The sequence below is a fragment of the Vicugna pacos genome, chromosome 19 (genome assembly GCF_048564905.1).
Source record: "Vicugna pacos chromosome 19, VicPac4, whole genome shotgun sequence".
NCBI lineage: Eukaryota > Metazoa > Chordata > Mammalia > Artiodactyla > Camelidae > Vicugna > Vicugna pacos.
Window position 1 is genome coordinate 8,373,326 of NC_133005.1, and position 26,942 is coordinate 8,400,267.

General features: G+C 39.9%; 1 protein-coding gene across 5 annotated transcripts in view; it reads left to right on the plus strand.

Annotated features, from left to right (window-relative positions):
• Positions 1-26,942, plus strand: part of TASP1 (taspase 1) — a 257,097-nt gene that overhangs the window by 149,310 nt on the left and 80,845 nt on the right. For all 5 annotated transcript variants that reach the window (XR_012061608.1, XM_072943776.1, XM_072943775.1 and 2 more), the window contains one exon: positions 21,067-21,177. Coding sequence is in view for 4 of the 5 variants with exons in the window: in XM_072943776.1 (XP_072799877.1) it covers positions 21,067-21,177 (111 nt within the window). In the remaining variant the exon portion in view is untranslated. The remainder of the gene's footprint in view (positions 1-21,066; positions 21,178-26,942) is intronic.

Here is a 26,942-nt window from a genome sequence, read left to right on the forward strand (position 1 = left end):
CCTGGAAATTGGAGGAGAAATGAGAAACTAGAAGTCAGTACTTGGAAATACGTGATGACTGCTGGGCAGCATTAAGGGCCCAAATTGAGGTTAGTGATCATGAATTTATAGACACTGCTTAGCGGGCAGTGCGACTCCTCAGCCAAGCTCAAGTTATGGGTGCCGGCACAGAGGAGAATTTAGTTGTGGTTGGAGTTTTGCTGGGGAGTATGATGAACAAGAATAGGCGAGAAGACCTCACAGATTCTGCAAGGAATTAATTATAATGATGGACTGTGGATGTTAGCCCACTGAAGGACCAAAGTGAAGACTGGAGGGGGATGAGGGACAAGTTGAAAGAGCATTGGAGTCTGGGTGCTGGAGGGTGAGCACTGGAAAGTTAGGGGGCGATGCTTGGTAAGGACTAGGGTATGGTAAGGGGAGTGGGTGGCTGACCATGAAAGAAAAGGTCAAGGAATTGAGAGGTCAGGGAGTTGGAAGCATAACCTCTACACCGTGAAATCACTAGGAGTTCTGGCAGGATGGATGTCGGAGAAAAGATGAGCCAGGAACATAAATCTTTGAGGAGTGACAGGGAGTGACCTCTGGGGGCCAGTAGATGAACTGCCACCCAGGCAAGTCTGATGACAGGAAATCCAGATCGGGTTAAGAGTCTGTGGGCAGCTCCAGGGAAGAAGGAAGACACTAAACTACCCTGCTCCAGGCACAACATGGTATTTTATCGTTTCCCCCAAACTCATTTACATGAGCATCAATTTCAAAACCTTGTCTACCAATTAAGATAGGAAGAAAAATGCACAGTTCTCTGAACCCACAAGCACTAACGCTGTGTGTTGGCATGTGGACCTGCACATCCTCAAATCTGCTGGATTTTTTTGCTGAGCTGTGGCATTAACTGACACAGACACGAAACAGCCACAGGGCTCAGGAGTCCCAGGACGGAGCCCAGCCGGATGGGCACAGCAAGTGAGTGATTATTCTTTTCTTTAGCCCAGAAATTGAGGCATAAACAAGTACAAAAATGAAAAAATTTGTATCACTGGCACTGCCCCCTTTCCTTCAGGGTGTTGAGGCTTCAAAACAACATTGTTCACCGGACTGTCTGCATAGATCGTGCTCTGTTAAAAATATGTGTGCTGTTTCGAAACGTTTTGACTTGACCACTGTTTCCAAGGTTGCATGCTAGATTAAGGTTTTGTGCGGCACCACTGGCTGAGCTATCTTTAGTTGTCTCTCTTGGTAGAGATGCCTAATTGAAAAGACATCCGTCTGTCTTCTCTTCAAATTTAGAATTTTTTATGAGTCTCACAGCAGAGTTTCACTTGATTTCTGTGTCATTGGACAGTTTTGTGGGTGGAGGATCTTTTTGCTGTTTCGCAAATAGACCTTTCTTATGTGGAATTCTGTAGATTCTTAGAGTGACATTTCAGTGTTTTCCTCAGCTTGTTAACGCAACTCTTTTTATGAAAATGTGAATGTGCGTCTGTGTTTGCGGATAAAATTCCCAATCTGTAGATGGAGTTCTGAATATTCTTAAGAGTAACGTTTCGGCTTTATCCCAGATTATCAATGATTTTTTATGAGATTGCTATAGTTTTATATATTCATCCATATGTATTTATACAGAAAAATTATATAAAACAGTTTTCTTCATTTAATTTTATATTAATTAAACCCTTCAAGTAAATCTGGAATATGGTTTTCTGGATTTTTTTTTCTTACAAAAATTCTACAAAAAATTTGGTTTTGATCACAAAGATTATTGATTGATAATTTCCTAAAACCATCCTATTATATATATACTATCCTGTTTTTGAAATTTTATTTACCTAAATGATGGGATAATGTGTTTCTTATGATGTATATAATCTCAAAGAGCCTCATTTTCATTTTTGGTTCCTCTTCTCATATGTTACGGACAAAAGATAAGTTTTTCTTGTGGGTTATATTGCTCATTTTTTCCTACCAAGTATCTACTCTTGTTTTTTGTCCTTTTTTCAATATAAGCTTTTAAATTTTATTTTATTATTTTTTATTTTACGTTTATTTTATTTTGTCCTTAGAGTTGCTTGGGCTTGATGGTCTCCTGCCATCCTCCTATAAACTAAAGCCAAGGTGACTGACAAATTAATTTGGTCTTTCAATGCCATTGATGTCATATGAATTCTAGTAGAGGTACATCTACAAACACAAATTAAGAAAAGGAGTTAAATTTTTCATTACCTTTGCTTTGTTTCTAGCTGTTCTGTAATGATAAGATCTTACCTTCCAAAAAATGTTTTAAAAAATTTAAAAATTTATGGCTCTCATTTTTGCCTATCGACTGGTCTTTAAGGCATTTATGGTTTACTCCTGCAGTTCCTTTTTTCATTTTATTTATTAGACATAGTAAAAGTCTGCCCACAGCCCAAGGCTTCTAGGCATGTGTAGACTGTAAAAATCTATAATTAAGTCCAACAAGGCAGCTAAAATTCCACAACGAAGGGGAAAAAAGTTCTTTTTTTTATTTAGTAAAGAATGACAAGCTGAAAAATAGATCCTGCCCCGCAGTCTAAGGCTAACAGACTAGAGCACTGCTGAATGGGGCAGAAGGGCGTACTGGAGATGAACAAGACCATGATGGATGGACAGAGGGAGGGAGTCAGAACCTCGGACCAGGGAAGGAATTTCACAGGAAGCGACTCCCGCGCCGTGCCCAGGATTCTCAGCCCCAGCTGTCCTTGGGGCACTGCAGTCGATCTTACATGATGATGAGGGGACGTGTAAATAACCTGATTGAAATGACAGGTTGAAGTCAGGACCCCTTGCACATGTTCCTGTGTGGTACCCAGGCCTCCTGATAGGAGAACACCTGCCTTCAGGCCCCAGTGCAGTTTCTTCTTGTCCCACTTCTAGTCTGAGCAGCCTGACAGGGGGAGTACTGCCTGTTCAGCTGCCTCACTGGGCCCCGGGGAAGGGAGGCCATCCAGAGGGCAGCTCCACCCTCACTGAGGAGCTCTCACCTGGACGACCACAGAAGTACCCTCAACAGTCTTCCTCCTCTTCTCTTGACACCACCCCCAAGCCTGTCTGTTCTCCACATAGCTGTCCATTCCAGTTTCTCCTCTACCCCTTTGATGGTCCTCCACTGTAAAGAGGATAAAATGCAGATGTGACCTCCTGGCCTCAGCGATGTGATTCCTGACTGTCCCCTCAACTCCGTGCCTGGTCACTCTCCTCCCCTCCTTGCTCTTCTTTTATGTTTTTCTAAATCCCCAGGCTTTTCATACCCCAGGACCTTCACATGTGCTCTTTCCTCAGTCTCACAGGTTTCTCTTTCCATTCTTTCTTCCTTACCATCTTTTAGTCTAAATTAAAATGCCACCTGCTCAGAAAGGCCTGTCAACCACGGGTTCTGCCCCCGTTAGTCTCCATCTCAGCCCTTCTGTTTTCTCTGCGAAACTGTCACAACTGGAAATAACGTGTGTGTATTTACTTACTTGGGCATCAGAAAGTAACCTCCCCGTGAGCTCCAGCCACGTGTGTCTTGTTTACCGATGTAATCCCAGCACCTAGCAGAGGCTCAAGTGCATAGTTCACAGGTCCTCAATAAATACTTGCAGACAAATGAAAGAAGAGTGACAGTGATAGCCACACACTCTTCTAGATGATGGGCCACCTTTCTGTTGTCCCCCCCCCCCCGCTTTTCAGTGTAGCCTTTTTTATTTTCCTTAACCTAGGTCCCAGAGGTGAAACTCCCAGCAGGAAGGGGTCGCTTATACAGCTCTCACTGTGGGAACTCTGGGTCGAGCAGTGCTTGCTTGACTTTTTGAAACAACTGCAAATATTGTTGGAGCTCTGTTAGAAAGCTGATGTGACCACTGTCCTCAGCTTGCTAAGCAGGAGATCTTAGTGATGATACTGCCTTCTTGACTTTCTCCATCACCGATTGCTGCCATTTATAACTGTCATCTCATTCTCTTATTTTGCTCCACGAGCCCGCAGATCTTTTTCTTCCTCTGCTGTTCCTCCTTTCAGCAAGTTGACCTGCTCTGGACACTGTTTCCTTGGTAACTCACTATATGTGGATACATGACAGCTTCCTTTAGAGTTCACAGTGTAAACACTGCAGTGTTTCTAGACTGACAACGGTAAGCTCCAGCACTGAGAGATAACGTTGATAATAGGCATTTATAATTATCTAACTGTATACCCCTCAATACAGTAACAAATGGAAAAATACTGAAACATGCAGAACTTGATAGAAACTGCAGTATAAGCGGTCACCATTTGCTAAGGGAAAACACAGTCCCATGTGTCTTCTCGGCTCTCAGTGCTTCACTTCTGACACTTCTGGTCACCAAATGTGTTTGGTGAGGGGAGGATTCCCACACAAAGCAATTCTCCGAGTCTCTGGACACCAGCTGGGTGTCCTACTGTTGAACTCAATTTTGACACTCTTTACCTAGAGAGAGCATCAGATCCCACAGGTCCCACAAGATTGAATCCCTTCCCACCTGCTCCAGATGCCAGTCATGAGTCCAGGCTGTCACCTGCATTTCTGACCCACAGCTGAAAATTCTGAGGCTCTCACCACTGCCTCCTGGGTATCTTTAATTTGCTAGAGTGGCTCCTAGAACTCAGGAGAATTTTACTTACTAGGTTACTAGATAAATCTTTTGATATAAAAAGACACAATTCCTGGACAGCCAGGTGGAAGAGATGCATAGAGTAAGGAATGTGGGAAAGGGCAGGGAGCTCCCACACCTCCTCTGGGCTCACTGCTGTCCCAGTACCTTCACATATTCACAAACCTGGAAGCTCTCCAGACACCATCCTCTGGAATTTTCATGGAGGCTTCATTCCACAGACAGGATTGATTAAATCATTGCCAATCGGCGATTAGTTCAGCCTCCAACTGTTCTTCCTGCTCTGAAGTGGAAGGTGTGGGGCTGAAAGTTTCAACCCTCTAATCACTCGTTTGATTCCCCTGGCAACCAGCCCCTATCCTTAGACTACCGAGAGCCTTTGCAAGAGTCACCACAGTAACATAAACACTGGTGTGGTTGAAAGAGACTCACTGTGAATAACCAAAGACATTGATTTCACTTTTATTGCTCTGGAATTGTTTCAGAAACTGAACAAAACTAAATATTATACAAAAGATGCCCTTATAGCTTTTATATAGGAATATATATACATATATATACACACACACACACACGCGCGCACGTACATATGTAGACACACACAGACATATTCTTTTTCATTACAGGTTACTACGAGCCATTGAATATAGTTACCTGTGCTGTACAGTAGGACCTTGTTGTTTATCTATTCTGTACATAGTTTATCTATTCTATAATCATAAGTTTGTTTTCTATGTCTGTGAGTCTTTTTCTGTTTTATAAATAAGTTCGTTTGTGTCGTTTTTTAAAAGATTCCACATATGAGGGCTATCATATGATATTTGTCTTTCTCTGACTGACTGACTTTACTTAGTATGATCATCTCTAGGCCCATCCATGTTGCTGCCAATGACATTATTTCGTTCCTTTTTATGACAGCCAATATTTTATAATAACTATAAATGGAGTATAACCTTTAAAAATTGTGAATCACTGTGTGGTACATGTAAAGCTTATATAATATTGAAATCAACTATACCCCAATTAAAAAAAATAAAGGTTAAAAAAATACCAGCATAGGAGAGGTGGCCAAGATGGCAGAGTAGTAGGACACACATAGCTCACCCTCCCCCACAGATACACCAGACTCACATCTACGGACCCACTCAGCCAACCAGGGCACCTGTGGAACTCTGACAGAACATTGCCCTCTTCAAAAGACAAAGACAGCAAAAATCAGTTTTATTCCTACATAGGCATTAGATAGATAACTAAATAAACTCCTTTAAGGACCACAGTAGAAAACTGATGCTCCATAAGCCACAGGACCAGAGACATATAAGCAAGATGAAGAAGCAGAGAACCATTCCCAATTAAAAGAACAAGAGAAATCCCCTGAAAGAATGATCAATGAAGTAGACATCGATAGCCTATTAGATCAAGATTTCAAAAAAGGAGTGATCAAAGTGCTGAAGGAACTAAAAGAGATAGTGTTTAGAGATATAAAATATGTCAAAAATGAAATTGAAGCTATAAAGAAGAGCCAGGTAGAATGGGTAAACTCATTGACTGACATGAGGAATGATCTAAAAGCTGTGCAAAGCTGACTAGATAATGCAGAGGAATGAATTAGTGACCTAGAAGATAGGACAACAGAAAGCACCCAATCAGAAGAGCTACAAGATAAACAAGTAAAGACAAATGAAAATAGCATAAGGGACCTATGGGATAATATAAAGTGTGCCAATCTTTGCATAATAGGGGTCCCAGAAGGGGAAGAAAGATCAAAGGGGATTGAAAAGGTTTTTGAAGAAATCATGACTGAAAACTTCCCAAATACAAAGAAGGAATCAGAGATCCAAGTTCAGGAAGCTTAGAGGGTCCCAAACAGGAAGAACCCAAATAGACCCACACCAAGACATATCATAATCAAGATGGCCAGAATCAAGGATAAAGAAATGATTCTAAAGGCAGCAAGAGAAAAGCAAAGAGTAAGTTACAAGGGAACCCCCGTAAGGCTCTCAGCTGATTTCTCTACACAAACACTACAAGCCAGAAGGGAGTGGCAAGATACGTTCAAAGTCCTGAATGAAAAAAAGATACAGCCTAGGATACTTTATCCAGCAAGGCTATCCTTTAGGATAGAAGGAGTGAGAAAGAATTTCACAGACAAGAAAAAGCTGCAGGAGTTTAGCAACACTAAACCCATGCTAAAAAAACATTGAAAAGTTTACTCTAAATAGAAAAGCAGCAGGATGCTACGGAAATGAGAAACTCACAACTGGAAAGGTGATAACTCATGAATTACAAATAAAATAAAGACAAAATTGTAAAAGAACACATAGAAATCATTGAGAGTGGGAGAGGGAGGCAGGGAAATATAGAATATTATTTTTTCTTTCTTTTTTAAATTTTTTGTTCTCAGTAGGATGGTTTTGAGATCATGTTACTATCAGTTTAATAAAAACAGTTATAGTAAGGGGCTAATAGATTTACAAAAAAGGGTAACCACAAGCCAAAAACTTACAAGGGAGTCATAAAAATTAAATAAAATCCATGATAACACAAAGGAAAATTACCAAACCACAAAAGGAAGAGGAAAGGAACAAAGAGGAAATACCAATTCAACTGCAAAGATAAGTTCAAAATGGCAATAAACACACATCTATCATTAATTACTGTAAATGTTAATGGACTAAATGCTCCAGTCAAAAGACATAGACTGGCAGACTGGATAATAAAGCAAGAACCTTCAGTATGCTGCATACAAGAGACCCACTTTAGGGAGAAGGACGCATATAGATTGAGAGTGAAGGGATGGAAAAGGATATTCCATGCAAATGGAAAAGCCAAAAAAGCAGGTGTAGCAGTACTGATTTCAGACAAAATAGACTTTAAAACAAAGGCCATAAAGAAAGATAAAGAAGGACATTTTATAATGATTAAAGCAGTGACACAAGATGAGGATATTACACTTGGTAATATATATGCACCCAATATAGGAGCACCTAAGTACATAGAACAATTACTAACAGAGATAAAGGGGGATATTGATGAGAATACAATCATAGTTGGAGATTTTAACACTACATTAACATCACTAGACAGTCTTCCAGACAGAAAATAAATAAGGCAACAGAGAAATTAAATAATACAATAGAAAAATTAGATTTGGTGAATATTTTCAGAGCATTACACCCCCCCCCCCCAAATAGGATAGACATTCTTTTCGAGTGCACGTGGAACATTTTCCAGGATTGATCATGTGCTTGGGCACAAAAGAAACCTCAACAATTTTAAGAAGATAGAAATTATCTCAAGCATCTTAACTGACCACAATGCCATGAAACTAGAAATCAACAACAGAGAAACAAAGGAGAAAAAAAGTAAAGCATGGAGATTAAACAATATGTTATTAAAAAAAAATGGGTCAATGAGGAAATCAAAGCTGAAATTAAAAAATGCCTTGAGACAAATGACAATGAAAGCACCACCACTCAAAATCTATGGGACACAGCAAAGGCAGTGCTAAGAGGGAAGTTTATAGCTATACAGGCCTTCCTCAAAAAAGAAGAAAAATCTCAAATAAACAATTTAACCCACCAGCTGAATGAATTAGAAGAAGAAGAACAAAAAGCCCCAAAAGGCAGCAAAAGGAAGGAAATTATAAAGATTAGGCAGGAAGTAAATAAAATACAGATTAACAAGACCATAGAAAAAATCAACCAAACCAAAAGCTAGTTTTTTGAAAAAGTAAATAAAAATGACAAACCTCTGGCAAAACTCACAAAGAAAAAAGAGAGAGAGAGCACAAATTAGCAAAATAAGAAAGGATAATGGAGAAATTACAACAAATAAAATAGAAATACAGAATATCATATGAGAATATTATGAAAAACTATATGGAACCAAACTGGATAACCTAGAGGAGATGGACAAGTTTCTGGAAACAAACATACTGTCCACCAAGACTGAATCAAGAAGAAACTGACCACTTGAACAATCCGATCACTAGAAATGAAATAGAAATAGCAATAAAAACCTCCCTACCAATAAAAGTCCAGGACTGGACGGCTTCACTGGGGAATTCTACCAAACATACAAAGAAGAACGCATACCAGTCCTTCTCAAACTCTTCCAGACAATTGAAAAGGAGGTTATACTCCCAAACTCATTCTATGAAGCCACCATCACCCTGATACCAGAACCAGGCAAAGACACTACCAAAAAAGAGAATTATAGGCCAGTATCACTGATGAACATAGACACCAAAATCCTCACCAAAATATTAGCTAATAGAACCCAACAACACATAAAAAAGATTATACATCATGACCAAGTGGGGTTCATCCCAGGGACACAAGGGTGGTTCAACATACGCAAATCAATCAATGTAATACATCACATCAACAAGAGAAAGGACAAAAACCACATGATCATCTCAATCGATGCAGAAAAAGCATTTGATAAAATTCAACACCCGTTTATGATAAAAACTCTCGCCAAAGTGGGTATAGAGGGAACATATTTCAACATAATAAAAGCTGTATATGACAAACCTACAGCCAGCATAGTACTCAATAGTGAAAAACTCAAAAGCTTCCCACTAAAATCTAGGACAAGACAGGGATGTCCACTATCACCCCTCCTATTCAACATAGTCCTGGAAGTCCTAGCCACAGCAATCAGACAAGAGAGAGAAATAAAAGGGATCCAAATTGGAAAAGAAGAGGTAAAAGTCTCACTTATGCAGATGACATGATACTATATACAGAAAACCCTAAAAGGTCCACACAAAAGCTACTAGAGCTGATTGAAGAATTCAGCAAGGTAGCAGGTTACAAGATTAATGTTCAAAAATCAGTTGCATTTCTTTACACTAACGATGAATCAACAGAAAAAGAAAGTAAAGAAACAATCCCCTTTAAAATAGCACACAAAGTAATACAATATCTGGGAATAAATCTAATAAAGGAGTTCAAAGAAGTATACACAGAAAACTTTAAACCATTGATGAAGGAAATTAAAGAAGACTTTAAAAAATGGAAAGATATTCCATGCTCCTGGATTGGAAGAATCAATATTGTTAAAATGGTCACACTGCCCAAGGCAATCTACAGATTTAATGCAATCCCTATCAATTTACCCAGGACATATTTCACAGAACTAGAAAAAATCATAGTAAAATTTATATGGAACCATCAAAGACCTAGAATTGCCAAAGCATTACTGAAGAGAAAGAAAGAGGCTGGAGGAATTACTCTCCCAGACTTCAGACAATACTATAGAGCTACAGTCATCAAGACAGCATGCTATTGGTACAAAAACAGACATATGGACCAATGGAACAGAATAGAGAGCCCAGAAATGAACCCACAAACTTTTGGTCAACTCATCTTCGATAATGGAGGCAAGAATATACAATGGAATAAAGACAGTCTCTTCAGCAAATGGTGTTGGGAAAACTGGACAGCAGCACATAAAACAGTGAAGATAGAACACTCCCTTACACCGTACACAAAAATAAACTCCAAATGGATCAAAGACTTAAACATAAGACAAGATACAATAAACCTCCTAGAAGAAAATATAGGCAAAACATTATCTGACATACATCTCAAAAATTTTCTCCTAGAAGAAGAAAAAGCAAGAATAAACAAATGGGACCTAATGAAACTTACAAGCTTCTGCACAGCAAAGGAAACCGTAAGGAAAACAAAAAGACAACCTACGGAATGGGAGAAAATCTTTGCAAATGAAACCGATAAAGGCTTGATCTCCACGGTATATAAGCAGCTCATACGACGTAATAAGCAACAACCAAACAACCCAATCCAAAGATGGGCAAAAGACCTCAACAAGCAATTCTTCAAGGAAGACATACAAATGATCAATAAGCGCATGAAAAAATGCTCAATATCACTAATTATCAGAGAAATGCAAATCAAAACTGCAATGAGGTATCACCTCACACCAGTCAGAATGGCCATCATTCAAAAATCCACAAATGACAAATGCTGGAGAGGCTTTGGAGAAAGGGAAACCTTCACACTGCTGGTGGAAATGCAGTTTGGTGCAGCCACTGTGGAAAACAGTATGGAGATTTCTCAAAAGACTAGGAATAGACTTACCGTATGACCCAGGAATCCCCCTCCTGGTCTTATATCCAGAAGGAACTCTACTTCAGGATGACACCTGCACCCCAATGTTCATAGCAGCACTATTTACAATAGCCAAAACATGGAAACAGACTAAATGTGCATAAACAGATGATTGGATAAAGAAGAAGTGATATATTTATACAATGGGATACTATTCAGCCATAAAAAAACGACAACATAATGCCATTTGCAGCAACATGGATGCTCCTGGAGAATGTCATTGTAAGTGAAGTAAGCCAGAAAGAGAAAGAAAAATACCATATGAGATCGCTCATATGTGGAATCTGAAAAACAAAAACAAAAAAACAAAGCATAAATACAAAACAGAAATAGACTCATAGACATAGAATAGAAACTTGTGGTTGCCACAGGGGTGGAGGGTGGGAAGGGGTAGACGGGATTTTAAAATTGTAGAATAGATAAACAAGATTACACTGTAAAGCACAGGGAAATATACACAGGATCTTATGTTAGCTCACAGAGAAAAAAATGTGACAATGAATATATATATGTTCATGTATAACTGAAAAATTGTGCTCTACACTGGAATTTGACGCAACATTGTAAAATTATTATAAATCAGTAAATAATGTTAAAAAAATTAAATAAATTTTAAAAATACCAGCATAGCCCTCCTGAAGCAAAAGGCATTCATTGCTCATGAACATTAGTGCCTTGTAATGCTATACATTATTTAGCACAAATGGAATCTAGAATTCCATAAGCATTAATTTTATTATCCAGAAATTTTTTTTCATGTTTTAAACACTTTTATGTACTTGCTTTTGATTAGTGAACCTGAAGTTTTACCAGTCCAGAGTGTTTTCACTTCATTTACAGATAACTTGGCACCAGATCTCATAGAATTGAGGGGTTTTGTTTTGTTTTGATTTTGTCTTGATTTTGTGAGCAGGCTGAGGGTTGCTGAGAATGATTTTCTTTATTTGGGAATGTTATAAATGGTGACTGTAGCCTGTAGTAAATCTGGTAAGATGGATCAGAAAAATAAGAGCTGTCCATGGAGAAAAAATAATTTGTTGATTTTTCATATTAAGTTTTCATCTTAGAAGACATTCTACAGTATTTACTTGATCCTTTAAACTGTATAGAGGTGTGTTTACAAATTTTGTTTTAGAGGTACCATGTCACATTTCCTTTTCAAACATCCACATGGCCCCAGCATTTAGAGGTGTCAGAACATAACCAACTTCATCATTAGGCTTTCTTTGGGAAAAACTGTCAGGACACTCTGTCTCTAAGCAAAATCACGATTACTTTTATTAAACTGTGTTCATATGAAAATTCTAGTGAGAGTAGGAAGCAAGAATACTAAAAAGCAAGCCTGTTTTTAAGGTCATATTAAAAAAATCACATGAAAGCAACAAAGAATATTGTAAAAATAATGGATAATGTGAAGACAGTGAATAAGCAGAGGCTCAGTCAGGTAGAATGTACTTACAGAGCTATAATAAAGCCATTCAGTTTCATCAATGGAGCAGGGTAATCCAGATAGAGATGCAGATACATATGAAAATGTAATATGTGGTAAAAATGCATTTTAAGTCAATGGGTAAGAGATTAATTTTACAACAAATTTCTATTGGTCAATAAAGCAGGATCTCTACTGCAGTCCTTATACTAAAATGAATTCCAGATAGACTGAAGTTTTAAATGTAAAAACTGAAAGTATAAAAGCACTAACAAAAAAACACGGACAACTTATTTTCATAATTTTGGATTACATAAGACCTTTCTGTAAAACTCCCAACACAGAAGCCATAAAGGAAAAATACTGGTGAATTTGACCACGTAAATATTAAAACCTTACTTATTACCCAAAAAACTCATAGATAAAATCAAAAGATACAGACAAACTGGAGAAAAACCTTTACAACACATATGATTGATGAGTTTAGCAGATTAGAAGAAAGAAATCCAAGAACCCAGTAGAGAAATGGATAAAGGAAATTTTCAGTTTGGGATTATGTTTTTTCTTTTGACAGAAACTCAGCTCTAGGTGCTCAACAAAATGAGGGCTTTCCTTTCCTCACCTAAGTCTGAGAGCCCAGAGTTGGCACAGTGGCCCCAGAGTGCACCAGGGATCTAGACTCTCTTCAGGTTTTGCTGTCTTTATTGGGTGGCTTCATCCTTCATGGCCACAGGCTGGCTGGTCCACTTCTAGGCACCACATTCAAGGCACATGGCAGCAGATGATAAGTGCATGCTGATCAGTTCTGCCCGTTAACAAGGTCTCCTAGAAACTCTGCCACATGACCTGCCAGCTGCAAAGGAGTTTGGGAAGCTGGGCACATTTCTACCCCAAACAAAATGAGAGGTTTGTCTATAAGGAAGAGAGGGAGAATGGCTAATGGGTAGGCAACCAGTTGTGTATGCCACAGATATGAAGGTAGCTCACAAACTAATACAAATGACTTGTAAACATATAGACATTTAACTTCATTCATAAAGAAATGCAAAGTAAGCAACAGTATGATACCATTTTTCATGTATCAGATTAGTAATAATCAAAGAGTTTGCTAATATGCAGTTTTGGTAGGTTATGGGAAAATGGGCACTCTCAAACACTGTTCACTATGGGTATAAGACTTTTTAGAAGGCAGTTTGGGAATCTGTAGCAAATACTTTAAATGAATGTGCTGACTGATTCATCAGCTTCACACGGAGAACTGTATCCTATAGATACATGCACACATGTATAAAAGGTAAATGTCCAGATGTCCACTGAAGCATTATTTGTAATGGCAACAAACAAAACTAGAAACAACCTAAATGCCCATCACTGGGGGACTGGTTAAAGAAGTGATGGCACACATGTCCAAGAGTATAGCCATTGTTAAAAAGAATGAGCTAGATTTGTGTGTGCAGATATGGATTACATTACTGAATTTAAAAAGCCAGAAACAGAATAGTTTATGTAACATGGTCCAGTTGAGTGAAAAATTGAAAAGGATGTTTGTATAAGTATTGATAATCTCAGAAAGGATACACAGGGAACTCTTGGTGGTACTCACTTCTATGGAATGGGACTGCAGTAAGATATACTTTCATTGATGGTCATCACTCAGTATCTGCTGGGGGCTGGTTCCAGGACCGCCTTCGGATACTGTCCTCAGATGCTCAAGTCCCTTGTATAAAGTGGTGTACTGTTTGCATATAAACTTATGCATATCCTCCTGTATACTTTAAATCATTTCTAGATTACTTATAACATCTGATATAGTATAAATGCTATGTAAATAAGTGCTGGATCACAGCAAATTCAAGTTTTGCTTTTTGGATTTTTTTTTAATTAAAAAAATTTTTTTTGAAGTACAGTCAGTTACAATGTGTCAATTTTGGTGTACAGCGCAATGTTCCAGTCATGCATATACGTACTTATATTCATTTTCATATTCTTTTTCATTAAAGGTTATTACAAGATAGCTTATTGGATTTTTGAAATTTTTTTCAAATATTTTCAATCCACGGTTGAATCTGTGAATGTGGAACTTGTAGATACAAGAGAGCTGACTATATATTATTTTTTGAAGTATTTGGAATGCATGTATGGTTTTTATAGTACATTTGAAAAGATACAATAATGAATTGAAAATATGCCTTTTGTCAGGGGATGGTCAAGAGTGTTATTAATATTACCAGTCGGGACACCAGCCATTAACAGTCAGCCAAATACCAGCCCTTCTGTCTCTTGGCTTGAAATGAGGAACACCCTGGTAGTTAGGCATGATTGTGTATGGGGGTATATTTCTCTCCTACGCTGGAAACATTGTTGCCCCAAGGCCCCAATACCTGTATTCCTCTTCTCTCACTTGCTTGGGTTTTTTTCTTTAAGTGTCTCTCTTATCATTTATTTATCATTATCCCAGGAGAGAGAAGCTGGCCCTGATCATCCTGATTAAAATAGTCTCTGTGCATCACTGTATCTCCCTTTTGCTACTTCATTGTCCTCTCTACCACTGATGGTATTTGTTTATTGTCTTTCATGTCATAGATGACTTGGTGTCTCAGTCTATTCGGGCTGCTCCAACAAAATACCACATCCTGGGTGATTTATTAAAAATATAAAGAAATGTATTTCTCCCAGTTCTAGAGGCTGGGAGTTCAAGATCAGGTTGCCAGCATGGTCGGGGGAGGGCCCTCTTCCAGCCTGCAGACTCCTCATTGTATCCTCACATGGCCGAAAGGGCAAGGGAACTTTTTTGGGCCTGTTTTATAAGGTCACTAATCACATTCATGAGGACCCTGCCCTCATGACCTACTCACCTCCCAAATATCCCACTTCCTACCACAAAGGTCCCACTTCCTAACACTATCACATTAGGCATTAGATTTTCAACATACGATTTTGAGGGGACACAGACATTCAGATCACACTGGAGACAGATTTTGCTTTAATCATTGCATACTGAAGGCCCCCAAACAGTACGTGACACAAGGTGGATGTAAATAGTTTAAAGCGAATATTTACAAAATATGAAACATTCGTTGAATGATTGCTATACTTCTCAAATTCATGACTGCTAGTCTAGCATTAATAAGCAGGTATGAATCTACACCACCCACCCTATCTCCATGGAGGCCAGTTTACCTGGTATGGGCCCCGTCTTCAGCCACTATCACCATTTCTGCCTTGGGAAGCTCCTGGAGATAGAAGTTCTGACCCCTGGAACTGGGGAGAAGGGTGTCCTCTGCAACCCCCAGCAGTCTGGAGGGACCTGGCAGAGTCTGAGGGTTAAGAGGTTAGTGGGCAAAGTTCCAGGGCCAGGGCTCGGAAGCTGGCCCTTTGGCTTCAACTGCAGTGAGTCTTCAGTTCTCTGTAGGACAGTCTCACCTGCTTCTCTGTCAGGGATTCATTCTCATCCTATCCTTTTGCTTAAGTGGATCCCTCCACGTGCAGATAGAATGCTGGGCCAGAATATTCAGGAAAAGAAGACGCCTCCTGGTCCGTCTTGAATTGATTTCATGATTTTTGAAGTGTGTTGTCTTCTCCTCAGCTGAATTGTTCCCTTCAGGACAGAAACCCTGTATCAAACTTAAAAAAAAAAATCTCCTATCATTTCTAAAACAGTATAAGGGGCATGGTTTGGTTTCACCAAGAAGCAGAGGCTTTAATGGAATCCTTAATTTGGTTTCATGTTCCTAATCTTTGTAGCAGAATCAGAAAGTTTTTCAAAAGATTGAATGTCTCTGATACGTTTATGTTCTGATTATAGTTTAGAATTTTCTGTTCTGAAACAAGTTGACTTTTCCTACCTTTCAAACATTGGTAGATAAGGAGGGCCATTGGCTACATTTAACCCAACCCAACTCAACTCACCTCTTCCTCTTTAAGGAGTTAAATTGGAGTCTTTAAAACTATGCTGGTGATCAGAAAACTGCACAGAACGATGGCCCTTGAGCTCTGGTGGAGGTGCGTTTTCAAGGAGCAGGTGTGCTGTCAGGCTTTGTGGTGAGAGGACCTGGATCCATGGTTTGGTGCCTCTCTCCCCCCTTCCTCTTAGTGTTTCTGCAGGCCTGTCATTCACCTTCCTGGGCCTCACTTCTTCCTTTCGTTACTTTGGTTTCTCATCTGTCAAATGAATGGAGTAATAATCATTCCATTGGGATTTTTGTGGGAACAGGAAATGAGAGGATACAGTTAAGTTAATGTACATCTTACAGGGTGATGGCGCACTCTTGTAGACGTCTCAGAAGTGGAGTATAGTGGCACTTCCTTAATGAAGCTGTCACTTCTGAACTTAGTGATGGACTCCCTCAGTGTGTTATGTGGTCTTCATGTAATTCTGTTAAACTTCACATCCATGAAAGTTATGTTAACTAACTTAAGTGCATCTTCAGAGAAAAGGTCTTTGGTCTTTCAGGAAGTGTAAACAGTTATCTGGCTTTTGTGTCCAAAGAATATTTATAATCTCTCTTTTTCTTTTGGAGTTAGAGGTATGTGTTTTTAGTGGGGAACATTCATTATCCCCTAGTCTTCATTTTCTCACTCGCTTGACCTCCAAACCGTCTCTCTCTTTGTGCCAGTCTATTTCTTTTTCTAAATATATGTGTAATTTCTCAAAGGGAAAATAGTGTTCAAGTGATTTGTCATTTAGACATTAAAAAGAAGAAAACAACGCACAGAGTTGTATTTAAAAGATAGAAATTCTTTGTTAAATGTAACAGGAAGATGGAACATTAACAACTACATTCTGGCTATAGAGTTACTCTCTTGGTAAGTTCTCACATATTGAAGAGGAAGTTCTGTATCAGGTTTTACAAACGGAGCTCTAATGCTTTGGCTTGCTGGCGTCAGGTAATGGCTGGTTGCTGCTTGTGGGTAGACACGAGTCTTTAAAACTTAAAATACTCCTGCCTGTTAGGACTTGTAGAGACATCAGAGATTACTAGTCTAGTCTTCTAGTTTTTCAGATGAAGGTAGAAAGCAAGTTTCAGAGAAAGTGTCTTGTCTAAGTTCAGGTAGACAGCACCAATTTCCTGGTAGTGTCTCCTATCCATTTGTGTTTTGTAAACATCTTTGGATTTTTCTGTCTATGACCCCACTCCACTGGACTCTTGGACAAAGTGGATTGCTCTAGGCTCAGCCCCTAACCTAAAGCCAGGCTAGTCAGATTTCCCTCTCTTCCTAAGTCTGATTGATGGGCTCTAAGAATGCTAACACTGGTAGAGGAAGTCTCTCTGGTGGTGGAAGTTGTGTTAAGTATACTGCTCTGGAGCTGTCTGTAGATGACCATCGCCATCCAGAGAGGAAGCTGTTTCCAGCTGTTCCTGAAACCCATCACATCCTACCCTTCCAGAAGTTTGATTTTTTTTTCTCTTGGATTTTATGAGCCAGTGAACCCTCCTTTTTGTTTAAAATCATTTTAATTGGGATTCTGGCATTAGCAATCAAATCAATATGGGTTAATATTCCCATTAATTTCTCTCCTTCAATACTTACAGGGATTCACTTTTAAAATTTCTTCAGATTTTTTGTTCTTAAAGATTATGGCACAAATACAACAACTAGGTATCTCCTTTGTTTACAGTCTGGATTAACAATCTAAATGAAATCCAGAATACACACATTTGATCGCAGTGAATATGTTTCTTACCATCTGTAGTTATAATTTCATTCCATAGCAGCTACAAATCTGAGTATTTAAAGAATCTATTTGAGACATTTTAGTAGGGTGAAAGAAGCTTAATTTTTATTATTTCTTTGTTTCTTTATCTTCTTTCTTTTTTTATGCAACTACTTGCACATGGAACTGTGGATTGTTTTAGTTAATTTTTGCCCCCTGCCCATTTGCTATTTCATTATAGAAAGCACTTGTCACAGTCCCCAACATAACACTCTATGTCAGTTTTTCTTACTGGGAAGAATAAGAAAGTGTTTCCTTCTATATAGACACTGTTTAACATTTTAACTTGGGAAATAGATTTTCTAGCACCACCACCATCTGTCTAATCACAGAATGTCAGTTGAGCACTTCATCCAGCAGTTGTGGAAGGTTAATCAGGTAGGTACAGTAATAGATCTCGTTCAGCATGATAATCTTTGAGAACGAGCACAATGCTGAAGTGTGTTCCCACCATTAATATTACTACCACCAAATGTTTAAATAGCACCTCAGAGGTTACAAAGTTCATATATATATATAAATTCAACCCTTACAACAACCCAGAAAGATATCTTTTAATATCTGTAATTTGTAATTGAAGAAACTGAAGCATAGAATTTCTGTTTTTAGTATGTCTTACTTAATACCACAGAGTTATTACCTTGAGACTCAAAACAGGGTCTTGTGTTTGAGTCAGTGTTTGTCTTCCCACTTGCCCAACTAGATGTAAGCAGGTGCTTCATTCGTTCATTGCCGTGTCCCCAGTGCCTCGATGAGTCCTGGCACATAGTACATGTGTACTGAATTAAGTACGCCAGAGAGGTGAGTGACTAGGGCAGGGAGGCTAGACTGGGGCCTGTTGCAGTGTTTCCAGGACAGGGAGAGAACACCGAGGGTTGCGTCTGTGGGAGCGATGGGGTGGAGGCAGGTACAGGAGCAACGCAGAGAACTGACAGGAGTTGATGTGGTTTAAAGTGTTGAGTCGTTGGAGAGGGCAGAGATAGAAGGCTCTGAGCTTGGGGGAGCTACAGGGATCCCAGGAGCTGTGCTGGGAGGTTGTTGAGTCTTTTCGGTCTGAACACTCATCCTTCAGTTCTTGTAATTATTTTGCAATTATTTTTTTTTTGACATTTCCTCCCCTTCATTTCTTTCTTTTCTCTCTTTGAAACTCCTCTTGTTCAGATGTTGGATCTTCTGGCCTGTTCTTCTGATTAAAAAAATTTTTTTTCTCTTATTTTTCATCTCTGTCTTTTTAACTTTTTTTTTTTTTTAATTTTTCTTCTGCTTAGTGCATTTGCCTAAGTTTTTCTTCTGTTACCTTTGTGCTTGTTTTGGCTTCCGTGCTTCCTAGCAGCCTAACCTGGCAATCCTAGGTTGTCTATACTCTTTAACAGTTAAGTAACAGTTTAAGCACCTAGAAGCTGGACTACAGTCCTTCTGTGTATGAATCACACTTGTCATCTGGAAGCCTTCACCATAAGGCCAGGACAAGCTATTTTTTAAGGGTCTCTCAGGTAGGTCTTTGCTCTTGAGCTGTCTGGGGCACTGGAAAGGAATTATCCAGTCTCTGGCTTGGAGGATTATCAGGTTAACTCCTTGCGGAGCCTGTGGGTGAAGGGAGCGGGTTTTTTCACTGTTTAACTTAAAGAGTCCACTTCAGCCCCTGTTTTCAGTGTGGAGCCTCCCTCCTGCCCTGGGCTCAGCCTGATGTCCCCAAGTCTCAGGTCCCTCTGGCTCAGCCTCTCTCTCTAGAGAGTAAATATTCTGGTTTCTCCAGGGTTTGGGAGGAGTAACTTTCTCGCTAGGCAGGACTCTGGGGCTCGAGGTCAAGGGTAGGCCGACTTTGTAAAGGACCAGAGAGGGAAGATTCTAGATTTCCTGGGCTACACTGTGGTCTCTATCACATACCCTTCTTCTCCTCCTCTTCCTCCTCTGTCTCTTTCTCCTTTTAGAAATAACTTTAAAAAATGTAAAATAAGCATTCTTAGCTCACCAACTGTACAAAACCAGGATACAAACCAGGCAGGTCAGAGTTTTCGGACTACTGCAGGATGCGTTGGACGCTCTCAACCAACTGTCTTTATTTCAAGCTCACCCTTCACCCCTGCCTTCAGAAGAACTTGAAGCCTCCAATTGCTGATCCTTTGGGATTTTATGACAAAACCGGGTGGTTCCTTATAGGTGTCCCCCCAACTCCAATCAGCCTCACCCCCAGTCCCGCCACGGAAGCTTGGGTTTCAGCTTTCCCAGGTCTGCTAGATGAGCAGGTGTCTGTCTTCTTTCTGTTTTCTAAAAGGTCAGTTTTTTTCCTTGTCTTTCTGTCCTCATTGGGCCGCACCTTTTCTTCTTCCTTTCACCTCAGTTTGCTGGGACTAGAGAAAGGAGTGAAGATAAATGCATGTGTTTAATCTGCTAAATTTAACCAGAAGCTTCCCCCACCCCCAAATCCAATTTGGCTGATTTTTTTTTTTATTACTTTCTTTGATAGTACCTGGGTTAATTTTGCATTTGTTCTCCACGTGCTCACTTGCTATGCCAGATGTTCGAGGAAGATGTCCTTGGGGAGGAAAAATGAGGGATTTTAAAACGCAGTGTTCCTGAAATGCTCACAGGGGTTCAGTGTGTGAGATCTCTGTGAGGCACGGCTGTTTCTAACCACCAGACTCTCATAATAGAAATGCAGTTTCACCCTTATTTGTGTGAACCATCAGGAGCATTTTTAAATGTTTGTAATAAAGTTTGTGGCTTATTGTTTAAAATTGAATTTAAGGTAGTAAATCAAAGCTTTTGGTGGCATGACCCTGACAGCAGGGAGAGCCTGGTAAGTGATCCTTAAGAGCTGATCAAAGGGAGTTGCTGAGCATTTTTTCCTGTATTTGTGTTTTGGTCCTTTAATCTGGTAGTGTTTCCAGTTCTGTTCTAAATACAGTCATGCACACTCCGCCCCAAACAGGTCTTCTTGGCGGCATCTGGCACTGTCTTTGCCAAATGGCCCATGGTCGGGCGCGAGCCTGCCTTTACCATCCAGCCTCTATGAGGTATGAACAATGGCCAGTGTCAGAAAATGGGCATCTTTCAAGATCGTGTTCCTATGCCGTATTTGTTCTAGTAATCCAAAATGAAAACGAAAAAAGTAAAGTTAACTGAAAATGACCACTAATCATTTCTGTGTAGGTTCACCTTTCCTGGCCAGTGAAGATGGTGTGCTTGGAGGAGTGATAGTTCTCCGGTCCTGCAGATGTTCTGCGGAGCCTAACTCCTCCCAGAATAAGCAGACACTTCTAGGTAAGTCAGACATACACGTTGTGTGTCTTTCTCTCTCATTTCCTCAAGAGATGGAAAGGTGTATATCCTTAAGTCGATATTTTAACCTGGGCCAGGATGCTCTACTGATAGGTAAACATCTCTGTTCTACTGATCTTTTTGCATAGGTAAAATCTGAAAGATGGATCTTCATTTCTGAGTACCCACTTATAGCATATATTTCAAATGGGCTTAGGACCTAGCACCTTTACTGAAGCCCGACATTAAGAACATCAGACATATGCGTATCCCCTGCCTTAATCCACAGAGCATTTGAGATGACCCCTAACAATATACACAGTAACATAGAAAGAAGATTCCTCCTGTTCCCCTCCCAAACAGGACTCAGAATCATGTGAAGATTCTGGCCTAGAAGTCCACCCTGGATCCATCGCTCATTTGCTGTGACCCCCTCGTGCATCAGTCTCACTGTTCTGTGCCACTTCCTCAGCTGTACAGTCAGGATGTCTGCCCTGCCCTTCTCATAAAGTGGTGGTGAGGAAGTGTCACACGAGTGTTCTGCAGATTTGCAGATGTGTATCCAGATGTGTGGTTTTATGTCTAGTCAAGATGGAACCCAGCCCACCCTCCACTTGCCAGCTTGTTCGGCTGCCTCTGCCCATGGGGGTGCCTTTTTCTAATTCATTCATCCAGAGGGGGCATTTAAAAAAATCTGTGTAAAGGTGCCACGTAAGCTAGCAGGGGACCCTATATTTTATTTTTTAATTTACTTTTTAATCAAAGTGTATGTTCATTCAGAAAAGTGCACAAAATATTTTTTTCTTAATTTTTCTATTAAAGTGTAGTTGATTTACAGTGTTAGTTCTAGGTGTACAGCAGAGTCATTCAGGTGTACATATACATACCATAAATTATTAACTGCAGCTGCTTTGCAAATATTACATACTGAACCCACCTATGTGACCAGCATCTAGATAAAAAATAGAACTTTACAGCAACCTCAAAAGCTCCCACATAACCTCTCCCAGTCTCTACCCCCTCCAAAGTTAACTATTATGCTGACTTCTAACACCATGATTAGTTCTATTTGATTTAATATTTTGTATAAATGGAATAATAGAATATGTATTCTTTGTGTCTACTGTCTTCAGTCAACAATAAGTCTGTTAGAGTCCCCCGTGTTACTTGTGGAAGTAGTTTGTTTTCATTGTTGTATGGTATTCCACTGTATGATTAAACCACTCTGTGTTCATTCATTCTTCTCTTAAGTATCTCTTTTTTATATAAGCACTGTAAGTCATCAGGAGCTGTGGTCGTTCAACCCTCTGTATAAATTTACTTTTATCTAGTGTGGATGGTACCTGATCTATATTGTATGATTGTTGAGAATTGCTGTAGGTTCTATGAGTATATAATTGTTGTGAATTCCTGAGGTTCCATGAGTCTATAAAATAGAAGACTGAGCATTTCTTATGAGTATAAAAAGGATTTTTTCTATAAAAGCCCCCAAATTTTTCATAAAATCTCTCCTCTCATTCATCAAAAAAATGTACTTTTATATAAAGGTCCTCCTTCTCCACTTGGAGTCTGATCACCAACTTCACTGTTTTTCTTGCTCTTCTTTCTTTCTCCTTCCATCCAATATACTTGGTACCGGGTTGCTCCTGGGAAATGTTCTTTTTTTTTTTTTTTAATGGCCGCCTTTGTTAAACAAATAGCCACTTGTTTCTTTGGTATCTGAATTACTGTTGAATCCTTCAAATATCTTCCACAGCTAAGTAGTAGGGAATTTGTTTTTAAAATATGCAGAGGGTGTACCTGGGCCTTCCAAAAAACTCAAGAATAATCTTTAGTACTTGGGGGCAGGGCAGAGACAGTTATTAAAACTCCTTCATGGACTGTTGCTAGGATGGAGTTTCAGTTCTTCACTGATCCTGGACTCTTGCCTATTCAAGTTAATCCTGAAAATCGTAAGGGTTTTTGGTTGTCCTTTCATTTCTGGTGGTGTCAGATAGAAGTGCGTATTTAAGGATAAATCATAGAGTTTTAGCTCATGTGAAAGAGTTTTTATCACCAAGGTAGTAATTTGTAAACTGATGCCTAGTCTCTATCTCAAGAAGAAGAATGAAATACAAAGTGTCAATTTATGAAATAAATGAAATCTTGCCATTTGTTAACTAGAGGGATTGATGTTTGTGAAGTTTATTAACTAAAACCTGGTGAACATAGGCTACGATCAACTTACAGATGATGTGCGTGTTTACATTTTTTGCTTTAAGAAAGTACGTATGTTCAGCATGTGGTGAGAAAGTAAATGCCGTATGGAAGGATAGAAAATGTGAAAGTCACCTTCGCCACCCTGTTCCCAGAGCCACTGGCCTCTGAGTCTGGTTGTTCTCGCGGGAGTCACCTTCACTCTACAGAATGTGCTCGTGCTTCTGTGTCTTGATTAGTCAGTAACTTGTGACTTCTTTTTGGTAAAAAATGAAAAATGTTGTTCATACCACTCCCCAATCCCTTTTCCTCCTGACTCTTGTTAGAACTCTAACTTGAAATCGTATATTTTAATTTTCTTGCAACTTTAACGTGCTGCTTCTTGATTCATCAACTTTTTATCATCTCTGCCTACCATCCTTCACCCCTTGGACTATGTAAGCTTCTTTTCTCTTCCTCCCACACCCCCAGCTCTCACCTCCACCTCTGGCAACCAGGTCATTATTGTCATGGTTAGTAACACTTTCATCCTGTCCTATAGCTAACTTGCCTTCTATGTTCTGATTAAGGGTTGATTCCAGTGACAATTAGTAACCAACATTGATGGTGTCAAGAGTGTGTAAATATTGTTACCTGCAGATCCCAGCAGTGGAAGATTGGACCTGTAAGAAGGGAAGTATTTGTCATAAGTCTCTGCCTGGAAAAGGGGAATGTTTCAAACATCAAGCTTGAGAGGGTTCGTCTGTGTTTTACCATGTTAAGTCCTCCAGGTCCCACCACAACTTAATTTGCTTCATGTTTGGACTGTGACTTCTCATTTATCACTTTATACAACTCTCATGAAAGTATAACTTCATAAACCCGTGGCTTCTTAGTGCTCGGTCATAGCTAGTAACCAGAAGGCCTAAGAAGTCTTTCTTTCCTATACATCTAAGTAAAATAAAACAATTCCCCACACTTAAAAACACACACAAAACACTTAACTGCTGTATATTGTTCAGTCACTTTTTTTGTCCCAAGAATAGTATAATCAAAACAATCTCTAACTTCAGCTTTTTCTGTATTCACTCTCTTTTCTGAAAATCGTAAATAGCATTTCCATCACACCACAAAAGCAGTTTCAATCAAACCCCATTGCCACTTGACGAGGCTTCCAGGAAGCCATTACCGAGCCTTTCCTCTCAACAAATACATCAATTATAAGAGCCCCAGGAGGCCACTTCAGGGAGGGGATGCCTCAAATACAGGCACTTTCAAGGTCTGTCCTTTGTTTACCGATTCGTGAATACAGTTGGAGAATCTCAGGTGTGGAGGAGCTTTCAAAGTTCTCCTGCGTGACCACGGGGCATGGCTTTGGCCATAAGCTGTTTGCGAGAGAAGAAGCTTAATTCCTCTGCCTTTGTGACTCTCTTCAAATGCATAAGAATATGTCAGGGTAACCGTGTGTGACTCCAGGCTGGATCAGAAAAGGCACTGGGACTGACTTCTTGCTTTCTTGGAACACTCACTTTAGGAAAGACCACTGCCATGTCATGAGGACACTCAAGCAGCACTACGGAAAGGCCCCTGTGGCAAAACAAACAAACAAAACAAACAAAAACAAAAACAAAAACAAAAAACAAAACTACAACCTCCTTCCAGCAGCCGCTGGGTTTCCTGCCAACAGCCTCAGCTTCCAGTGAGCCTGCCCGTGACTGAGGCGCTGGGCAGATTTCTAGACTGAAATCTCTTTAGACCCTGAGCAACAACCACCCAACACAGCCACTGCTGAACTCATTCACAGAAACTGAGATAAGGAATATTTGTTGCTTTAAACCGCTACATTTTGGGTAATTGATGCAGTAGTAGATAACACCGATAAACTTTTTAAATGCTCTCACTGCCAAATGGTCCTCTGGTTTGTCTGAAGAACTGCAATGACAAATCAAGGTGCTGTGTTGCATCTTGAGACAGCTCAGACTGTCCACACTTCAGTTTAAATCAGTGGCTTTTGCTTTTCTGCTTTGGGATCCTCTGGGACAGATGTGCTCAGGGCCCTCTTACTTTGCAGGCCCTTCTCACTCTTTTCCAGACTGGCCTCTAAGCCTCCCCCACCTCCATCCCGCCAGTTGACTTCTCTTCCTCTATAGCATATCTGTAGCCGCCCAGAGAACCTGACCATGGGCTCAGAAACAGGGGCTGTCAGGAGAGAAGCAGGTGGCCCTGAATCAGAAAGGGCCAAAATGAAAACCTGACCTAGTTGTGGCTTCAAGAGCCACACCAACCCCAGGATCAGCGAGATAATGGTCAAAACAAGTGCCTGGAAGCATCTGTAATTAGTATAGGCTATATAGTTCAGCTAGATGTTGAGTAACTTTCTATATAAGTTAAAATAAAGCAAAATATATATCTCTTACTGGTCAGTCCCATGTTCCTACTTTCAGTTCTTCAATCAGGAAACACACACACACACTCTCTCTCTCTCTCTCTCTCACACACACACACACACACACACACACACACACACACTTGCATTCACTCCTAGCTCCGCTGGTCATTTCCCTAGAAGATAAATGGGAAAAGCCCAAATAACTTGATGCAAAAGCCCTCCCCTGATCTGACCCCAGAACATGCTTTCAGTGTCATTTCCAATTAGTCCTTCCTTTCTTCCACTCGTTCCCAATGCGCCAGATTCTGGCAGCATCACATTGGTTGGTCTTCTTCCAGGGGGTCATGGTTTTCCCCCAGTAACTTTCACATGTGCTTGGAAAGCCCGGAGCTAATTACATTCCTTCTTTAAGACCCTGGATAGAGAGGACTCTCCTTGGAGTCCTTTGGAAGCCCTTTTCCCAGGTGATTTGTTCCTTCTTTGTGTGCTTTTTGCACCATGCGATTTCCATCCTTCCTAGCAGTCACCATGACATCCTAGATATCCATTAAAATGTCTGCCCCTCCCTCTAGGCTAGCACTTCTTAACCGTTTTTTCTGAACTCAGTTATTTGAAAGGAACAGATCACAGGTCTTTGAGCCCCAGCGACTCACGTGGAGGTGTTTGAAATCTCTTTCTAAGTGTTAAAAGATTCCACTGCCTCTGAAAAATCACACCACTAGATTGTGAATCGTTTGAGGGCAAGAACTGTATTCTTATCCAGCTTTGTACCCATCCCTGTAGTAGGCACCCAGTAATTACTGGATGAGTACAGTAAGTGCCAAATGGAATTTCTTTACTGATTATTTAGCAGAAGTTTTTAATGAAATTGACCAGTTTTCCAGAAAAATGAAATGTCACATAAAATAGCTTCACATGCTCTTAAAAAACAAACAGTATGGTTCGGAAATGTTCGATAATGACAAGTGTCCGGGAACAAGAAGAGCTGGAGACAGTTTAAACGGATCCCAGAAGACAGCCTTTGCAAACGGCCTTGTAAAAGGACAATTTGGACATGAATGTGTTTGCAACACCCATCCTACCACCTCCCACCCCCTAGATCATGAGATGCTGGCAAAGCCCAGCCTACAGATCACAGCTTTAACACAAAGCGAATGCTTGTCCCTAGAATGAGACAGCTGAAAAGAATTAATTTTCTCTGCTT